Source organism: Sciurus carolinensis, chromosome 1 (assembly GCF_902686445.1).
Source record: "Sciurus carolinensis chromosome 1, mSciCar1.2, whole genome shotgun sequence".
Lineage (NCBI taxonomy): Eukaryota > Metazoa > Chordata > Mammalia > Rodentia > Sciuridae > Sciurus > Sciurus carolinensis.
In genome coordinates, this window is record NC_062213.1 from 77,994,913 (window position 1) to 78,011,792 (window position 16,880).

Sequence of the window (16,880 nt, forward strand, 5' to 3'; positions counted from 1 at the left end):
GTAGAAAGTGCTCAATAACTGTTACACAGAAAAGAGTACTGAGTTCTCAGATTTCTGAAGAGACTGAGTGAGACTACCCATGAAAGGTAGTCAGAACCATCTGGTACATAGTGCTGAATAAATGCTAAGTATTGTTATGAGGAAAAAGTCATATCTACATTTATTATTTAGAAAGTATTAGCTAATTAATTCAATAATATTTGCTGAACTACAAATGGTCTGGCCCTGAGCCTGTTTCCTGGGCTATAGCAACCCAAGCCATACAGGCTTAGTTTTGTTTGTTTTTTCAAAAAATGTCCTTTTTTGGAAGGACTCTGACTCTTATTCTGAAATATTACCAGATATTAAATAAGAAAATATACTATTTTTCTTTCTAACCTATTTGGCTATGACATCACACTATAAAGTTCACTATGGGGTTGGGGATATAACTCAGTTGGTAGAATGCTTGTCTTGCATAGTATAAGGCCCTGGGTTCAAGCCCCGGCACCACAAGAAAAAAAAAAAAAAAAGATTCACTATGTATGAGATGACTTAATTTTGGATTATTGCTCAGGTTGCTTTCTCCCCTTCATTCATTACTTCTGAAGACATTTTTAAAAATTATTTGAAAATTTATTAGGATCTCTACTGAATTGGATGTGAACAAAGGAAGAAGGCTGGTAATATAAAGTCCTTTATCTGAAAGTGATCACAAAAGAAAAAAAGAAGACTGCTTGGAACTTCTTCTTCAGGGATTCCATGATTGCATAGGAATTTAACCTCCATAGGATTTTACAATTTTAACTTTTTTATGTGTGCTAAGCAAGCAATCTACCATTGAGCCAAATCCCCAACCCTTTTATTAACATTTTAAAGTGACACCATGAATATCTAGAAAATGTTAATGAAAAAAATGAGCTAGTTTTAGAATTTCAAGGACTTGTAAGTATATACAAAAATACTCCTTGAAATATGTATTCATTTATTTTACAATCATTTATTGCAGTCTCTTAGGTATAGGATGCTATTATTGGGGCTAATAGGTATATGCAGGCAGATGCAGAGAAAATAGGAGGGCTATGCACCAATTTGATAACATGGATTACTTCTGATGAGTAGGCTTACAAAAATGCTTTGTTTTCTCATATTTTCTGGTTTTTCAGTAGTGAACACACTGTTTTCCAGTTGAAATTATGTGAGGATTCTCTGAGCATTTGAACACTCTACTTTGAATCTGAAACCCTTTGAAGTACCCTTTGAAGTGGCATTGGGGACCACTCACCCTTGGCCATGTACTCGGTGATGATGTAAATGGGCTCCTCCTTGGTGACCACGGCATAGAGTCTCACCAGCTTGTCGTGCTGAAGGGTCTTCATGAGGTTTGCTTCTTCGAGGAATGCTTGCACAGACATGGTGCCGGGCTTCAGGGTCTTCACGGCCACCTTGGTGCTGTTGTTATAGTAACCTAAGAAGTGAAAAGACAGCGGGGCATACTTCATCAAGTGGAAAATTCAACATCTTCACTTTGGAGGTAGAGTTAGACAAATATTTAGTTATGGACAGAGAGAGCCTAAGATAAAATACTAGATAGTATTAAAATCAGGGGAGGCTGGGCAAAGGCTATATGGAAATTCTCATACTTTCTTTACAAAAATCTAAAAATTACTCAAAATCAAAAAGTTTTTGTAAAATAGTAGCAAAAAAAATCTATTTGCACTCCATCATGAGGACTCATATTTTCCTCTAGTTAAAAAATGTTATCCAAGTCTGGGGATGTAGCTCAGTTGGTAGTGTGCTTGCCTAGCATGATAAAGGCCCTGGGTTCAATCCCTAGCACCACACAAAAAAAAAAAAAATGTTATCCAAGACCAAAATAAACAAAAAGTTTTATATATTCTATAATCCCTTACACACACACACACACACACACACACACACACACACACACACAAACATATGATGTAGAAGAAAATATACCAAAGTATATAATGAATGCTGGCTATCTTCAATGGTGTAATTATGGGCTATCACATTATATTACATTTTTAGAGGAGTTCCTTGTTGTTTATTTATTTTTAATTATCACAAATGAAAGAGGAAAAAAACCCAGCATGGTTTAACTTATGCGCCAAGCATTCTCTGTGCTCAATGAAAAGCTTAATTTTAATTCTGATTTTCTCTTGGGAAAACCTTTCCTCAGTGATTTGGCAAAGCAGAAATAGAAATGATCACAATGCCCATTCCTCTTGTCTCTGTTTCCATACTTCTCTTGGAAGTGCAAAAATTAAATTTGAGGAGGGAGATGCTCCTGGTGATGCCCTACAATCTTCCCATGAGTACCTGGTATGTTGCAGTTTTGCAGTATCTTTCTTAAAAAAGGTGTCGTGGGAGTGGTAATCCCCCTTTTGGGGTCACAATATCAGTTGTATGTGTATAATAAGCAGAGATGACAGGAAGCATGCTCAGTCGAGCCATGAGTACCTCTGGGTGGTAGAATTTAGGCGACTTGCCCTTTCTATTGTTCTTTTCTACTTTGAATTTATCAATGAGAATAAATTTTTTTTTTTATAAAAGGAGATATTTTCAATATCAAACCCTCAAATGGGCAATAAAAAGTATTAGTTTACAGCCAATTGGTCATCCCTGACTGTAAAGACTGAGTTCTCAGCTTACTAGTGGTACAGCTTGTGCAGGGCCATGGGTTCCATCCCAAGTACTGAAAAAATAATAATAAAAAGACTGGGTCAGACTCTGAGCACATGACTGTGGAAATGAAAACTGCAACACAAATTTCATCCAGAATTAACACCTGACATTCCTTGCTAAAACATATCTACTTCCCCTGTTTATTCATGTACCTATATATCTTTTCTTTTTCCCACAATTGTTCATATTAGGAATTACCTGATTGACCATGTTGGTCTGTACTGATTAAATTTGATGTGGTGAAAAGCAGGTTGAGGAACCATTTTAGGTCAGGGGCAGCTTTGCTCATGTTTCCCATGATCTCATAAACTACGTTATTTGAGAAGCTGCTCAGTCAACTTGCATAATCAGTTTTACTCAGTAAAATTACAGCTCTAATGTTTGCATACAAGGGAAGTAGTTATCATGTTAGTAATACCTATAACAGTATAAACCACACCCCCAAATTAGCCAGTAATCCTGAAGGAAGGTACTGTATGATCAAATGTTTAATCATATAAATGAAATGTAAATGTATCACTGAGCACTGTTTTCTAGTGTATCAAAATTCTTTTATTTCATCATTCACTTCACTGTGCTGTTGTTATGATGTGCTTAACAGGGAACATGGTTAGTGGAAGTAAGATAAACCTGGATGTTACTATAAAACTTAATTTAATGAATGTTTAAAGAATTCAAATTTTATCTTCCTCTTATAATTTGGATCTCTTCTTATATACATAGTGCTAACATGAAGACCTTTTTCTGCATTATATGCAAACAGGAGTACTTTTAATGCTTGAAGGTATATCCAGGTTTACGACAGTAATTGTGTTTACATTTTATGGTGCCTCGTATTGACAAAATGTTATTCCCCTATATATTAAACAGATAAATCCATTAAAAAAGACCGATTTATTTATTTAAATGTTTCCTTTTCATTCTACTTTGGTTTATACATAGTAGTAGTTTGTAGTACCCTAGAGGAAAATGAAGAACTCAGTATAAAATAAGGGTTACAACATAAGGAGAAGACAGTAATAAAGCACTAAAAAACAAAAACAAAAACAAAACAAAACAAAAAAACCTGTCCTAGATCTTTACTCAAAAGATACACCATATGTAAAACAGCAGAATCATGAATGTATTAAGTTGAATTGCCATCTAAAAGCACTATTACAAGCAATATGGTCTTTTCCACAGATTTTGAAGGTAATTTAAAAGTAAATTACATCAATAAAAGCCCTTTAAAATTATATGTGAATCAAGAAGATTCCTTTATAATTTTTTATTCATTTATAAATAGAGCCTCAGTTATGTGAGTATATCAGTGGCATAACACACCAAGAAAATACACTCTCCATGACAAATACAACTGAAAAGGGACTGGTATCTAGAATCTATAAATGATTCTTACAAATCAGTAGGTAAAACAGAAAAATAAAGATTTGGGTGGGCAACTCAAAAAGAAGAAATTCCAATGACTAACAGACATATGAAAGGTACTCAATCTTATTAGTAATCAGAGAAATGCAAATAAAGCCACAAGGAAAAAACCACTACCCAGCTTGACAAAAATTTTAAAGTCCTACAATATCAACTGCTGGTGAGCCCCTGCCCATGGAAGGACCCTGGGACGGCCTCCTTAGGTATTCTTCTGTGCTCTTTTCTGAGCATCAGTGAAATTGAATTTCAAAGGTTTTGTAACATTATCCCAAGGGGCCCGGGCAGGATGCTGACAGAGCAGCCTTCTTCCAAGTGACCATGCACCAGCTGTGGTGCTCTGGGGCCACATCCTTCTAGGTGTAACTCTACTGGTCAAGCGAGAAAGTATTGAGACTTATACATTACTGGTGAGCATCTAAACTGGGACCAGTACTGTGAAAAATAAGTTTGGATAGTATTTAGTAGAGTTGAAGATTCATAAATAGTCAACTGTAAGTAATCAGCAGGCAATTGGTTCCAGGACCCCTCAAGGATACCAAAATCTGAGAATGCTCAAGTCACTTATATAAAATGACACAGCATTGGCATCTAACCTACCCACATCCTCCCACATATTTTAAATCATCTCTCTTAATACTTAATTAAATACTTAATATAATGTAAGTGCATCATAAATAGTTGTTCCACTAAATTGTTCAAGGAAAAATAACAAGGAAAAATATCTGTACCTGTTCAGTACAAATGCAATTTTTCCCTCAAATGTTTTCCATCCAAATTTACTTATATCTGTGGACATGGAATCATGGATATGGAGGGCCGACTGTACCCTACTATCCAGCAAATCAATTCCAAGTCAACCTAGAGAAACTTACACACCCTTGTACCAGCACAAAAACTGTTCCAAGCACATTGTGCATAGTAGCCAAAACCTGTGAACAAAAAAGTGTTCACTCAGTAGAGAGTGAAATGAACAAACTATTACATGCCCTGAATATGCATACAACTAACTCTATATTGCAATAATGATCATTGAATTGAAAAACATGGGTGGATACACAAAGATATCTAGGAGAAGAGACAAGGTATAATAGAGCACATCTAGTATGATTCATTTATATAAAGTTCAAGAACAGGCAACACTGAACCATATTGTTTAGAGATACATATTTGCCATATATGAAAGTAGTAAAACTATATAAAAAAAAAAAAAAGTCAGCTGAGGCATAGTTCAGTGATAAAGCACTTGTCTAGCAACACAAAGCCCTGGGTTCAATCTCCAGTATTTAAAAAAAAAAAGAAAGTCAGGAAATTATGACAAAGGTCAGAATAGCAGATATCTGTGGGGAACAAGCAAAGGTGTGATTGGGGAGGGATAAGGGGACACTCTAGGTCTAGCAAGTTTCCTCTGTGTGATCTCAGTGGTGGGCACACAGGTTTTCATTTTGTGATTATTCGTGAAATTGAATATTGTGTGGTATGCACTTTCCTGTCCTCTCATTACATTGCACGGTAATAAAAGTTAAAGAAAGAAGACTGTTCCTCTTTTGTTATCATACAAACAAAGGGGCTCACAGACACCTTTACATACTTTTAAAGGATGAAGAACAAATCGCTTTCCAAGGGTAAGGGAAAAAATTGTCAGGAAATATTACAACTGCTGAAGACATTAAAAATGCTGATAAGGAGTTTGAGACAAATAGTAGCTAAGCAGCTGTGTCCTGCAGCTCAAGGATGGCAGCAGCTTCTGCTCAAGGATTTCTCAGACTGACACTGAAAACAGCAGGGGTCTTCATCCTCACTCCAGAGGCAGGGGTTTCATTCAGCACTAAGGATCAAATCATACCTTACAAGATGTTCCCCTGTCATTGAAGTTTCCATTAACCTAGTCAAGGAGATCTGGACTGTTGTTACAGAAGGAAAATGATTTTTAAAAATAAAGAACTTCTTGGGGAATTTCACTTGGCCACAAAGAGAGCTGATGTGACAATTGGAGAAAACTCCAATTCCAGCCATGACTGGCTTGTTACAAAGTGCCCACATACCACAAGATGGAGGACAGCTCAAATGAATGCATGCATGGAAGTTGGCGGGTAATTAGTTTCAATGCAGTTGGCTCAAATAAGAATGTAACAAGCAAAATTCAATTTAAAGGTCTCCTTTCTTCCACAAAGTCTCTTTATAGACCAAGCTGTAAGAGGAAACAGCGTCCATCTCCTCACTGCTTGGACAGTTCTCTGGGATAAAAGGATCCACAGAGGAAACATGTCACCCAAGTCAGATGTCAAGAGGATCACATAAACAGGAGGAAACAGCTTGCAGCAGGGACATCTCTTTCTTTTATCCCCACCCACCCTCTTCCCCAAGAGGACAGGTCACTTCCTAGTATTTGTTCTCTGTATTTCAAACCAAAAGAATTCAGGCCATAAAATGTGACAGGTAGTCTATGAATAATTCCTCATGCTTGACCAAAATTAACTCACTTGGTTGACAATGATATAATTAAATTGGCTTTTTTTTTTTTTCTATTAATGAGAAAAGCTAGCCTGCTTATAGCATGAGAAATAAAAACGAATTTCTGACAGCTCTAAATCGTAGAGAACTGGCTATCACACCAGTGGTCAAATGTGGGTGGTCAAAGGGAAACCCCCAAACAATAGCATCACCAATCACTATTCTTTTGGTTTTATTCCCAGTATTCCTGTGCTCAACGTATTCAACAGATTGAAGTTATTTCAGTAATTAAGAAGGGACTTCCTGGCTGACAGCCAAACTCACAGACCCTATTGGCAAAAGATCTCAGGTCAAATTTTCTTCTTTCCTTTTCTTTTCCTGGTAACTGGAATCTCTGTCTCTCTGCGTCTCTCTGTCTCTCTCTCTGTCTCTCTGTCTCTCTCTCTCTCTCTCTCTCTCTCTATATATATATATATATATATATATATATAATTAAAATATAATTAATACACTCTACTGTTTATCCATTGTAAAGTATAAAATTGTACAACCACCAGCACAGTCGCCTTTAGAACATTTCATCACCCCTAAGAGAGACTTATTTGCAGTCACTCTCACTGTGCTCTGCTTTCCCCTAGGCGACTACTTTCTGTCACCAACTAGTCACCCACTTTCCATTTCTATAGATTTGCCTGTTCTGGATACTTCATATAAATGGAAATATACAATACATGCTCCTCTGTGCGGGTTTCTTTCACCTAGCATTGCGTTTTCAAGTCACTCATGTTGCAGCAGGTATTGGTTCTTTGTTTTCTCTATATTGCTGACTGTTTCACTGAATGGATATATCACATTTTGTTTATCCATTCGGTATTTGATAGACATTTGGTCTGTTTCCACTTTTTGGCTATTCTGAATAATGTGGTTATGAACATTTATGCATAAGTTTCTGTGTGCACATGTGCTTTCATTTCTCTATCTGTTCACACAACAACAGAAAAACCCACAATTATCTCAAAATTAAAAAAAAAATTATTTAAAGACACAAACAACATTTGTTCAGGAAAAATCCTAGGTAATTTTTCTATTTTATAGCTCTTATACTACTGTTGCCATATTTTCTTTATAATAATATTAAATATTTAATAATTACAATTCTTTGAATGCTGTCAACTAGGTTAAGTGTTTACCAGTATCATTTCACTCAGCATTACAAATCTCTATGTTATATTCTGTTTTTTTTAATTTTTTTTTTTTTTATTTACCAGTGGACCTTTATTTTTACTTATTTATATGTGGTGCTGAGAATTGAATCCAGTGACATGCTAGGCAAGCGTTCTACCACTGAGTTACAACCCCAGTCCTGTTATATTCTATTTTAACCCCATTTCAGATAAAGCTCTCTATCTCTCTCTTTTAAAACATTACTAATATAAATAAACAATAAGATTAAAAAAAATAAGCTCAGGAGCATGAGGCAGGAGGATTGCAAGGCCATCCTCAGTCACTTAGCATGATCCCATCTAACAAGAAAAAGACTGGGGATGTAGCTCAGTGACGAAGTACCCCTATGTTCAATTTCCAGTACCAGAAAAAAAAAAAGGCCATGGATTTGAATATACATTTTTCCAAGGAAGACACAAAAATGAGCAGTATGCATAGAAAGGTACTGATAGCACTAATTGTAAGAAAAATGCAAAACAAAACCACAATGAGATACTACCTTACATTTCTTAAAATGGCTACTGTCAAAACACCAGTCAATCAACCAATAAACCACACCCCCTAGCCCAGAAAATAACAAGTGGTGGCGAGCATGTAGAGAAATTTGAACCCCTATACACTCACAAAGGGAATGTAATCTGATGCAGCCACTGTGAGAAATAGCATAGTGATTCCTCAAAATATTTAAATAGAAGATCATGAGATCCAGCAATTCCACTTCCAGGTACATACCCATGATAACTGAAAGAGTCTTGAGGAGATACTGGCGTATCCCTGTTCATAGCCACATTATTCACAATAGCCAAAAGGTGGAAGCAACTTGAGTGCCCACTGACAGATGAATAGATGAACAAACTGATACACACATACAAGGAAACACTATTCAGTTTTGAAAAGGAAAGAAACTCTGCCATGTGCTGTAACTGTGAAAAACCTTTAAGACGCTATGCTAAATGAAATAAGATGGTCACAAAAAGACAAATCTGCAACATTACACTTACTACACTTACTTGAGGTTCCCAGAATGGTCAAATTCATAGAGACAGAGTAGAATATGATTACCAATGGGTTGGGGAGGGGAGATTGGGAGTTAGTGTTAATGAATACAGTTTTATAAAATGAAAAGAAATTCTGGAAGTCAGGGGCACAACACTGAACGTACTTAACACTACTGAACTGTACACTTAAAAATGGTTATGATATAAATAGAATGTGTACTTTACCACAATTTAAAAAAACATGATTAGCAAATCTATTCGATGCATTTTCACAAGATTTTCACTGTCATTCGGGCAGTTTAAATAAAAGTAACACTCCGTTTTCATGAAACTCCATCTGTGCCCCTGCCTCTTTCCTTTTCCTAAGAGAATAGAAGAAGGGAATCCAGAGGATAGGAGGATAGAGAAGTACTGGGGAACGAAATCTACCAAATTGTGCTCTGTCCAAGTACAAAGAGAACACAATGAATACTGCTTATACATACATATAGATATTATAATCATAATCACTAATTAAAAAATAATAATAATAAAAGGGAGATTAGTAGAATAGAGCAAGCAAATGAGGGAGGGAGGAAGAAAAGTACTGGGGAATGAGAGTGATCAAATCATGTTGTGTGTATGGATGAATATGGCATAATGAGTCTCGCTATTATGTATCATGATAATGCACCAATAAAAATAACTTAAAAATAACACTCTGGATAGAATAATTACATATTTTCCAATACTCTACACTCCTCTCTTCTAAACCCCAGTTTCTCCCAGCTCCCTGGGTACAGGCTAAATTAAGGTTCTATAAAATCAAAGTGCAAACATTTAGCATATGATCCAATGAAAGCCCATGAAGAGGAAAGGGTGAGGAATGGGCAGGGGATCCAGTAGATCGTAGATCTAGCAGTGGAAACAAAGAAGTTTCTCAAACGTCAGTCACATGTACCCAAAGTCCAGGTGCACAATTTTAGCAAAGGCTTGAGTTCTGAGGACAGAACTGGGGCTGTACATGATTTTACTTCAGTGTGTGCTGCACCGCTGTCCCCAGCTTTGCTTCTGGTTTCCTGCTGGCTCAACCCTCAGTTTCTCTGGAATGGGCAAGTTGGGCAGGCAAATGGCATCTTTGGGAATCACTACCATAGAGCTGGTAGAGAGTTTATCATTCTATTTGTTATAGGCCCTCAAAAAAGTGTTAAGAAAATACAAGAGGATTATCTTAATCTCTTCCCCCCAAATTGATAACGTCCCAGATCAGCAGTGGGGCTGAAACTTTAGAAAAAGATAGATGGGTCAAAAGAATCCCCTGGAAAAAGCCAATGTCCTGTTTCACTATTGAGGCCCCTTAGTTTTCTAACACTCTTTGATCCTGACTAGAACAGAGAAGCACGAGATGAAGTCTGCCCCAACCCTCACCAGGTATCATCTGGAAGCTACACTGACCACACAGCTGACAACAGCATTTCTGACATAGTAATTGTGCTTGTTAAAACAGCATTAACTCATATACACACAATCCACTCAACAACTGGACTTGCATGGACTTAGTTTCCTATTACTTATCTCTCAGGTACAGGTACTTATCCCTCTGCATGCAGTTCTATGCCTTTATCCTGGCTTCACAGCTAAACATGAAAATGTAGAACAAAATTCCAAACCATCATTTTATATACAGGACTACTGCCTTCAGGGGAATGAATACCCCCATTAAATTCCTCTGCATTTCTCTTAATGGCAGACATACAATTCCTTCACAGACAAATATCCACAGAAAGGGCCTAGTTTCCTTATTTATAGTTCGATTTCATGACCAAAATTGGAAAGAATCCATCAAAATACAGCTTCCAGTGACTAGAGTTAAGCATACAAAAATGAAAATAATAAAAGTGGAGCACACAAAGCCAGACTCTGGGAAACAGATATACATCTCACTCTTCCTTTTCAACAACTGATGAGATGGTTGATTGCCCATTTCACGGATATGGAAACCGAGGTGAGAGAAACCAAATCTACTTGTAGATAGCTTAGGAAGCAATTGAGTTTAGGACTTTAAGATGCCAGAACAGCATGGCTCTCTCACTGCTTTGAATGACCTTAGGCAACCTTCAAAATCATTTCTTATCATTTTTTATGATGACAGCAATGTCTCTCTTATAGTGTTACTGCATTAAGTCAGAAAAATCAATGAAGACACCATACAGCCCAGACCCTCTCTTCTCTCCTTCTTCCATACTTCACATCCTCTCCACTCAAAATTACAGTAAGTACACAGAGGAAAGAGCACGCAGAGACCTGGAGCACCATTAAAGGCCGTTTTGGTAATGTTTTTCCTGCCAAAACTCTCAATAAAGAGATAACCCTTGAAAAGAAAGGCCAGGGAGAGGAGGCAGAAGCCCCTGGCTCCTAATGTGAGCTGCTGAAGTCAGAGCAGATGTTTAGGGAGCTGGGAAGGGAGAAAGAATGCAGCTTCAAAGTGATGTTGCAGCTTCTAAGAGGGCAGAGAATTAAAAATGAGCAGGCTGTGCTAAAGCTATTTGGGGAAAGCTCCTTTTATAAAGTCTTAAAGATGCTGCCCATGGATTATTTATTAATTTAAACAGGGACATACAAGTCACCATGGAGAAATCTGGTGGATTGCCTTAAAACCAAATAGAACATCATCAGGAATAGGGCCAAATAATGTTCTGTGCCTCCTGATGAACAAAGAGAACACAGCATACTATTCACAAAGGAACAACCTGAGCCACATCAGGAGAAGCATTAGAAAATCCAAACAACTGACTGGTGTTCTACAAAATGCAGGTGTCATAAAAATGAAGACAAGACATGGGGCTGTTTCAGATTAAAGGAAATTAAACTCAGCAACTTAGAGACCCTGTTTCAAAATAAAGAATGACAAAATAAAACACCCCTGGGGTCAAGCCCCAGGACCAAAACAAAACAAAAAACGCCCACAAATCAGTCAAGAAGGAGATTAAAGACAATGTCAACTAAGTGCAAATACACTGGGAAAAAAAGGCTAGTGAAAAGAGTCACAACAACATTAAAGGAACAATTGGGGAAATTTGAATTTGACTATGAGCTCTATATTAGATAGTAGTATGTACCAATGTTAAATTTCCTGAATGTGATTACTGTGTGTGCAAAATAATGGCCCTGATCTGAGGAAACACATGCTTAAGAATTTAGGAGTACAGAGTCATCATATCTGCAACTTACTCTCATGGTGGCTCAGTGTGTGTGTGTGTGTGTGTGTGTGTGTGTGTGTAATAGTAGTAGAATGGTGGTTGCCAGGGACTGAGGGGGCTGGAAAACAGGGAGTTTTTGGCTAATATGTATGATGTTTCTTTTAGGGTTGATGAAGCTATTTTGGAACTGGGTAGTGGTTGTGCAGTATGTGAATGTTCTAAATTTCACTGAATTGCTCTCTTCAAAGTGATTCATTTTATGTTATGCTAATCTCATGTTAATTTTTAAAAAGAGAGAAGCAAGGAGGATGATATGGGGACGTAGCAAGCAGAGCACATGTGGGAAGAGACCACATTTGCCAAGAGCACTCATGCCTGTGAGTCTGTTGACTGGAAGGGAAACAGTACCTGATAGGCACTCCCAGTCAGTTCTGAGATAAACCAACCAAAACGAAGAACATGAAATGATACAATTATGATTCACTTGAATTCTACAAATTTTGTGAATTCAGATTTACAGTGCAGCAAGCACTAATTACAGGCTGGGTCAGTAACTTCCATATTTTAAAGACATTCTGGCTACAGGCTTTGTAGCCATGGCCCCAGGGTCCTGGGTTTTAGAGGGAAGCCTCTCCCTAACAGTCCTCTGCATGTGGCAGTGATATGACCCTGTTGCTGCATTAGGCTGGAAGTCTTCCATTTCTGCTCACATGGGGCTGGAGCATTTTTAAAAGCCAGCTTCCCCTTCTACCTGGAAATCACTTTTGCTTTTGTTCCCACAAAGCTGGCACAGAGAAAGTGATCCAGTCACATTCGTACAAACTCCAGAAGTAACTGCATTTTGCATTAGAACAATAAAGAGAAAGTAATGCTTTAAAAAAAAAAACTGCTTAATTCTTACTACTAAACAAATTCATATTCGCTATAGGAACTTTAGAAAAAGACAGATGAGGCAAAAGAATCCCTTGGAGAAAATCACCAACTTTCTAACTAATGGTATTGATGCACTTCTTGCCAGTCTGACAAGGATATATTTAGTGCTATAGAACTCTTCAATGATGGGACTTTGAGCATCTTTAGAAACTTCTTTTGTGTGTGTGTGATGGTGGTACTAGGGATTGAACCCAGGTGTGCTCTACCACTGAGATAGTTATTCATCCTGTCTTAAAATAAAAACAGGGTCTCACTAAGTTACCCAGGCTGGCCTTGAACTTGAAATCCTCCTGGCTCAGTCTCCCAAGTAGGAGGGATACAGGTGTGTGCCACTGTGCTCTGCTCTGGAAACTTTCTTGTTGACCCTCAAACTTCAATAAATGTGTGATTTTCTATTAAGTCACTGAATCCTAAACCTAAGTGGATGCAAATGTGCATCCAGAGAATCCTATGAAAGAATCATGAAAGGGCAAAAAGCCACTCAGGTAAACACCCACCACTCCTTTCCTTATAAACAAGAAGAAAGAGCAAGAGTTGAAGCCAATAGATTTTGCAAGGCAGTTCTCAGCCCCCAAAGGACAGAGGAAAGTAAAAGAAATGATGCTTCTGACACGATTTAGTGTCTGGTTCAAAGGCTGAAAGAAACTGGCTTGAGCTCTTCTTTGTCAGCCCTGGAGAGACACACTTACCCATCCAGACTTCCCCAAACTGTCCAGCGCCCAGCCTCTTCACCAACTTAATGGATTCTCGAGGGATCTCCCAGGCATCTTTATCCCATGGTTTCTGTGGTTTGGGACTAATACATGCCTTCTCCAATTTTCTGCATAAGCCATCTGATTGCTCTAATTTGAAATGAAAACAAAGATTAAGAAATGCAAATAAGTGGATGATGACACATAATGGGGGGTGGGAGGGGTTAGTGTTAGGGTTAGAGTTAGGGTTAAGGGAGGGGGGCAAGAATGGAGGAAGGAAGGACTGTATAGAGGGAAAAGAGGGGTAGGAGGGGTGGGGGGAAGGGAAAAAAATAACAGAATGAATCAAACAACATTACCCTATGTAAATTTATGATTACACAAATGGTATGCCTTTATGCCATGTACAAACAGAGAAACAACATGCATCCATTTGTTTACAATTAAAAAAAAAAAAGAAATGCACTACATGAGAGATTGGTTCCTGGACCCCTGTAGATACCAAAATCCACAGATGCTCAAGTCCTTTATATTAAATGACACAGTATTTGCACACAATCTATACACATCCTCCCACATACTTTCAGTCATCTCTAGATTACTTGTAATACCTAATACAATGTAAATGCTACACAAATAATTGTTATACTGTATTGCTTAGGGAATGATGACAAGAAAAATTTGGTACATGTTCAGTACAGATACAATTTAAAAAAATTTTTTTTGATCCTTGGCTGATGCAATTATTGGATGTAGAACTTAATGGATGTGAAGGGCCAATGGTACATACTTTGTATTTTGCTATTATCAATAAAGAAAAGCTTGAGCTATTATTTGACAATGTCCAACCTGCCATAGCCTACAAACCTAAAATGCTGATAGAGGTATCTTTCATATTCATGACTTTCTAAATTCTTAAAAGACAATTCAAAACATTTGATTTACTTGTTAACACTCCTAAAATGCAAAAACAAAAACAATATAGCAAAGAGACAAACAAAGGCTGACAGGTTGGCATACTTAACAGAATGTGTTCAGACTCCCAAGCCCACATAAGCTCCACATGGTAAAAAGGTATAGATGTTGTCATGCCACCTCCCTCAATCCCAGAACAGGACCAGAGCACTGCAAACCCTCAGCACATAGCCAGAGCCCTAAACAAATGGGGATAACAGGGAGGAAGGATTCCACAAAATCTGATGTCCCTTGTTCTCTGTCTTTTGGGGCCTGAGCAAACCTTCCATGTGCATTCTCTTAGAGGAGGCAGTGGAAAGAAGCAGTAGTGATAACCACTGCATCTGATGCCAGTCACATAGGCAAAGGACCCAAAGGTCATGAGCACAGGCTTCACAGGGCTGGAAATGACACTGGAGTTGAAGAACACCAATCTGCTACTTTTAAAGATGTCTGTGATATTTGTTCTGTTTTCTTTTACCAGGAGTATATGTTACTTTTACACACACGCAAACACAGATCTGCATTCTTATTTCAGATATTTGGACACACTATAAAATATGCACTATGCAAAAAATATGCATATTTTTCTCTAAGTAATTTCAGATGTTGAATGTCAAGTAGCATGGACTAGGCAGGAAGGACTGGGATGATTATTCACAAAGATCAAATCTTACTTTGTACAGAAAACCCCCAATGTACAACCTGGATTTTTCTATTTTATGATGGTATGAAAGCTTATTCATGCACTCATTCTGTTTTTCACTTTCACATAGTACTAAAAAATTTACATGAGTTATGTAACACTCTATTATAAAACTGGCTTTATTTTAGAGGATTTTGCTCAATTGCAGGATGATGTAAACATTCTGAGCATATTTAAGGGAGGCTAAGCCTAGCCATGAAATTTGGTAGACTAGGTATATTAAATGTATTTTTCAATTTACACTTATTTCAACTTACAATGGATTTATTGGGATATAACTTCATCATAAATCAGGGAGCATCTGTATATTTAATTATAGTTTAATTTAGAATCTGCAATCTTTATCTAAAAAACGATAAATAAAATGTTTTAATACAAAAATAATGTTTGATACCTTATGCTTATCATAATAAACATGTTCTATTTTGTTCAACCATGAATTTTACTTACTTTGGTAATGCTTAATCATGTCACTGATGCAGGGAAAAGTGATTCGTGGAGAGATGTAATAACCTCCATTGTCCAGACTTCTAATTTTGTAGTGCTTAATAACATCACCATGCACAGGGTCATAGTCTCTGACAGAGAGAGAGAAGCTTCCTGTGGGGGAAAAAGGGTAAGTAAGTGTATATTTATATTTTACAAATAATGGAACACATTTTTCTACAAAATATGTAAAATACAATTAATTAGGTACATGACGCATAATTTGAAAAGTCCTATAAAAATTCTACTTGACAAATGAAGCTCACGCTATGTTTGCTGTGCAAGTTGCCAACATACCATTTTTCTTCTTCATGACAGTTTTTAAAAATTATTTAGCTGAGCTGGGTGGGGTGGTAAACACCTGTAACCCCAGAGATTTGGGAGGCTAAGGCAGGGGAATTGAAAGTTAAAGGTCAACCTCAGGCAATTTAGCAAGATTCTGTCTCAAATACAGAATATAAATGGCTGGGGATGTAATTCAGTGGCAAATTACTGCTGGGTTCCATACCCAGTACAGGAAAAAAAAAAAAATTAGCTGAATGAAAAAGTTACTTTGATTTTTTTTTTCCCTTAAAATTTCAGGATTTACTATAAATAAGAATCATAAGACGAATCATCAAACAAGAAATGTGGTCAGACCTGGACATACTGTGGCTTTTGTTATTTTTAGTACTAAAATAAATCATTTGAGTTTGTTGTTATCAATCTATAAACCTCTTGCCACTAGAACTTACTATGTTCTTTTTCTTAATAGTTCTAGAAGTTTCTAAAAATGATTTCTTAAGTAGTGTTTTAAAAGAGATCTTAAGCCACTGCCCACCTTTTAATGTTTCGCTTTCTCTGATAAGAAAAGATCCTACACTGTTCCCTGGTGCCAGAAGCTGTCGTTCTGCATCTTTCCTGGTTATATCCTTGAAAAACCACCTGTGAAGACATTTTCATTTTCATAGGTGTTACGTTCTAGGGAGGGAAAAGGAGAATGAAAGAGCAAGCAACCCAGTGAAGCAAACACCACCACAGGAGGTGACGATACATGAGGACTCACTCTTCTGTTTCTAAGGTGTTGACTTTGGCCACGTAGTTGCTGGGGATGAAGCCCTCTCTCTTTGTTGTAAGGGACTTAGCTTTCCACCATTCTCCATGC

General features: G+C 37.3%; 1 protein-coding gene across 3 annotated transcripts in view; it reads right to left on the minus strand.

Moving 5' to 3' along the window:
* Positions 1–16,880, minus strand: part of Lyn (LYN proto-oncogene, Src family tyrosine kinase) — a 115,500-nt gene that overhangs the window by 36,779 nt on the left and 61,841 nt on the right. For all 3 annotated transcript variants that reach the window (XM_047554257.1, XM_047554252.1, XM_047554264.1), the window contains 5 exons: positions 16,782–16,880; positions 16,557–16,660; positions 15,701–15,850; positions 13,588–13,740; positions 1,265–1,447 (listed from right to left, as the gene is read on the minus strand). In XM_047554257.1, the coding sequence (XP_047410213.1) occupies positions 1,265–1,447; positions 13,588–13,740; positions 15,701–15,850; positions 16,557–16,660; positions 16,782–16,880 (689 nt within the window). The remainder of the gene's footprint in view (positions 1–1,264; positions 1,448–13,587; positions 13,741–15,700; positions 15,851–16,556; positions 16,661–16,781) is intronic.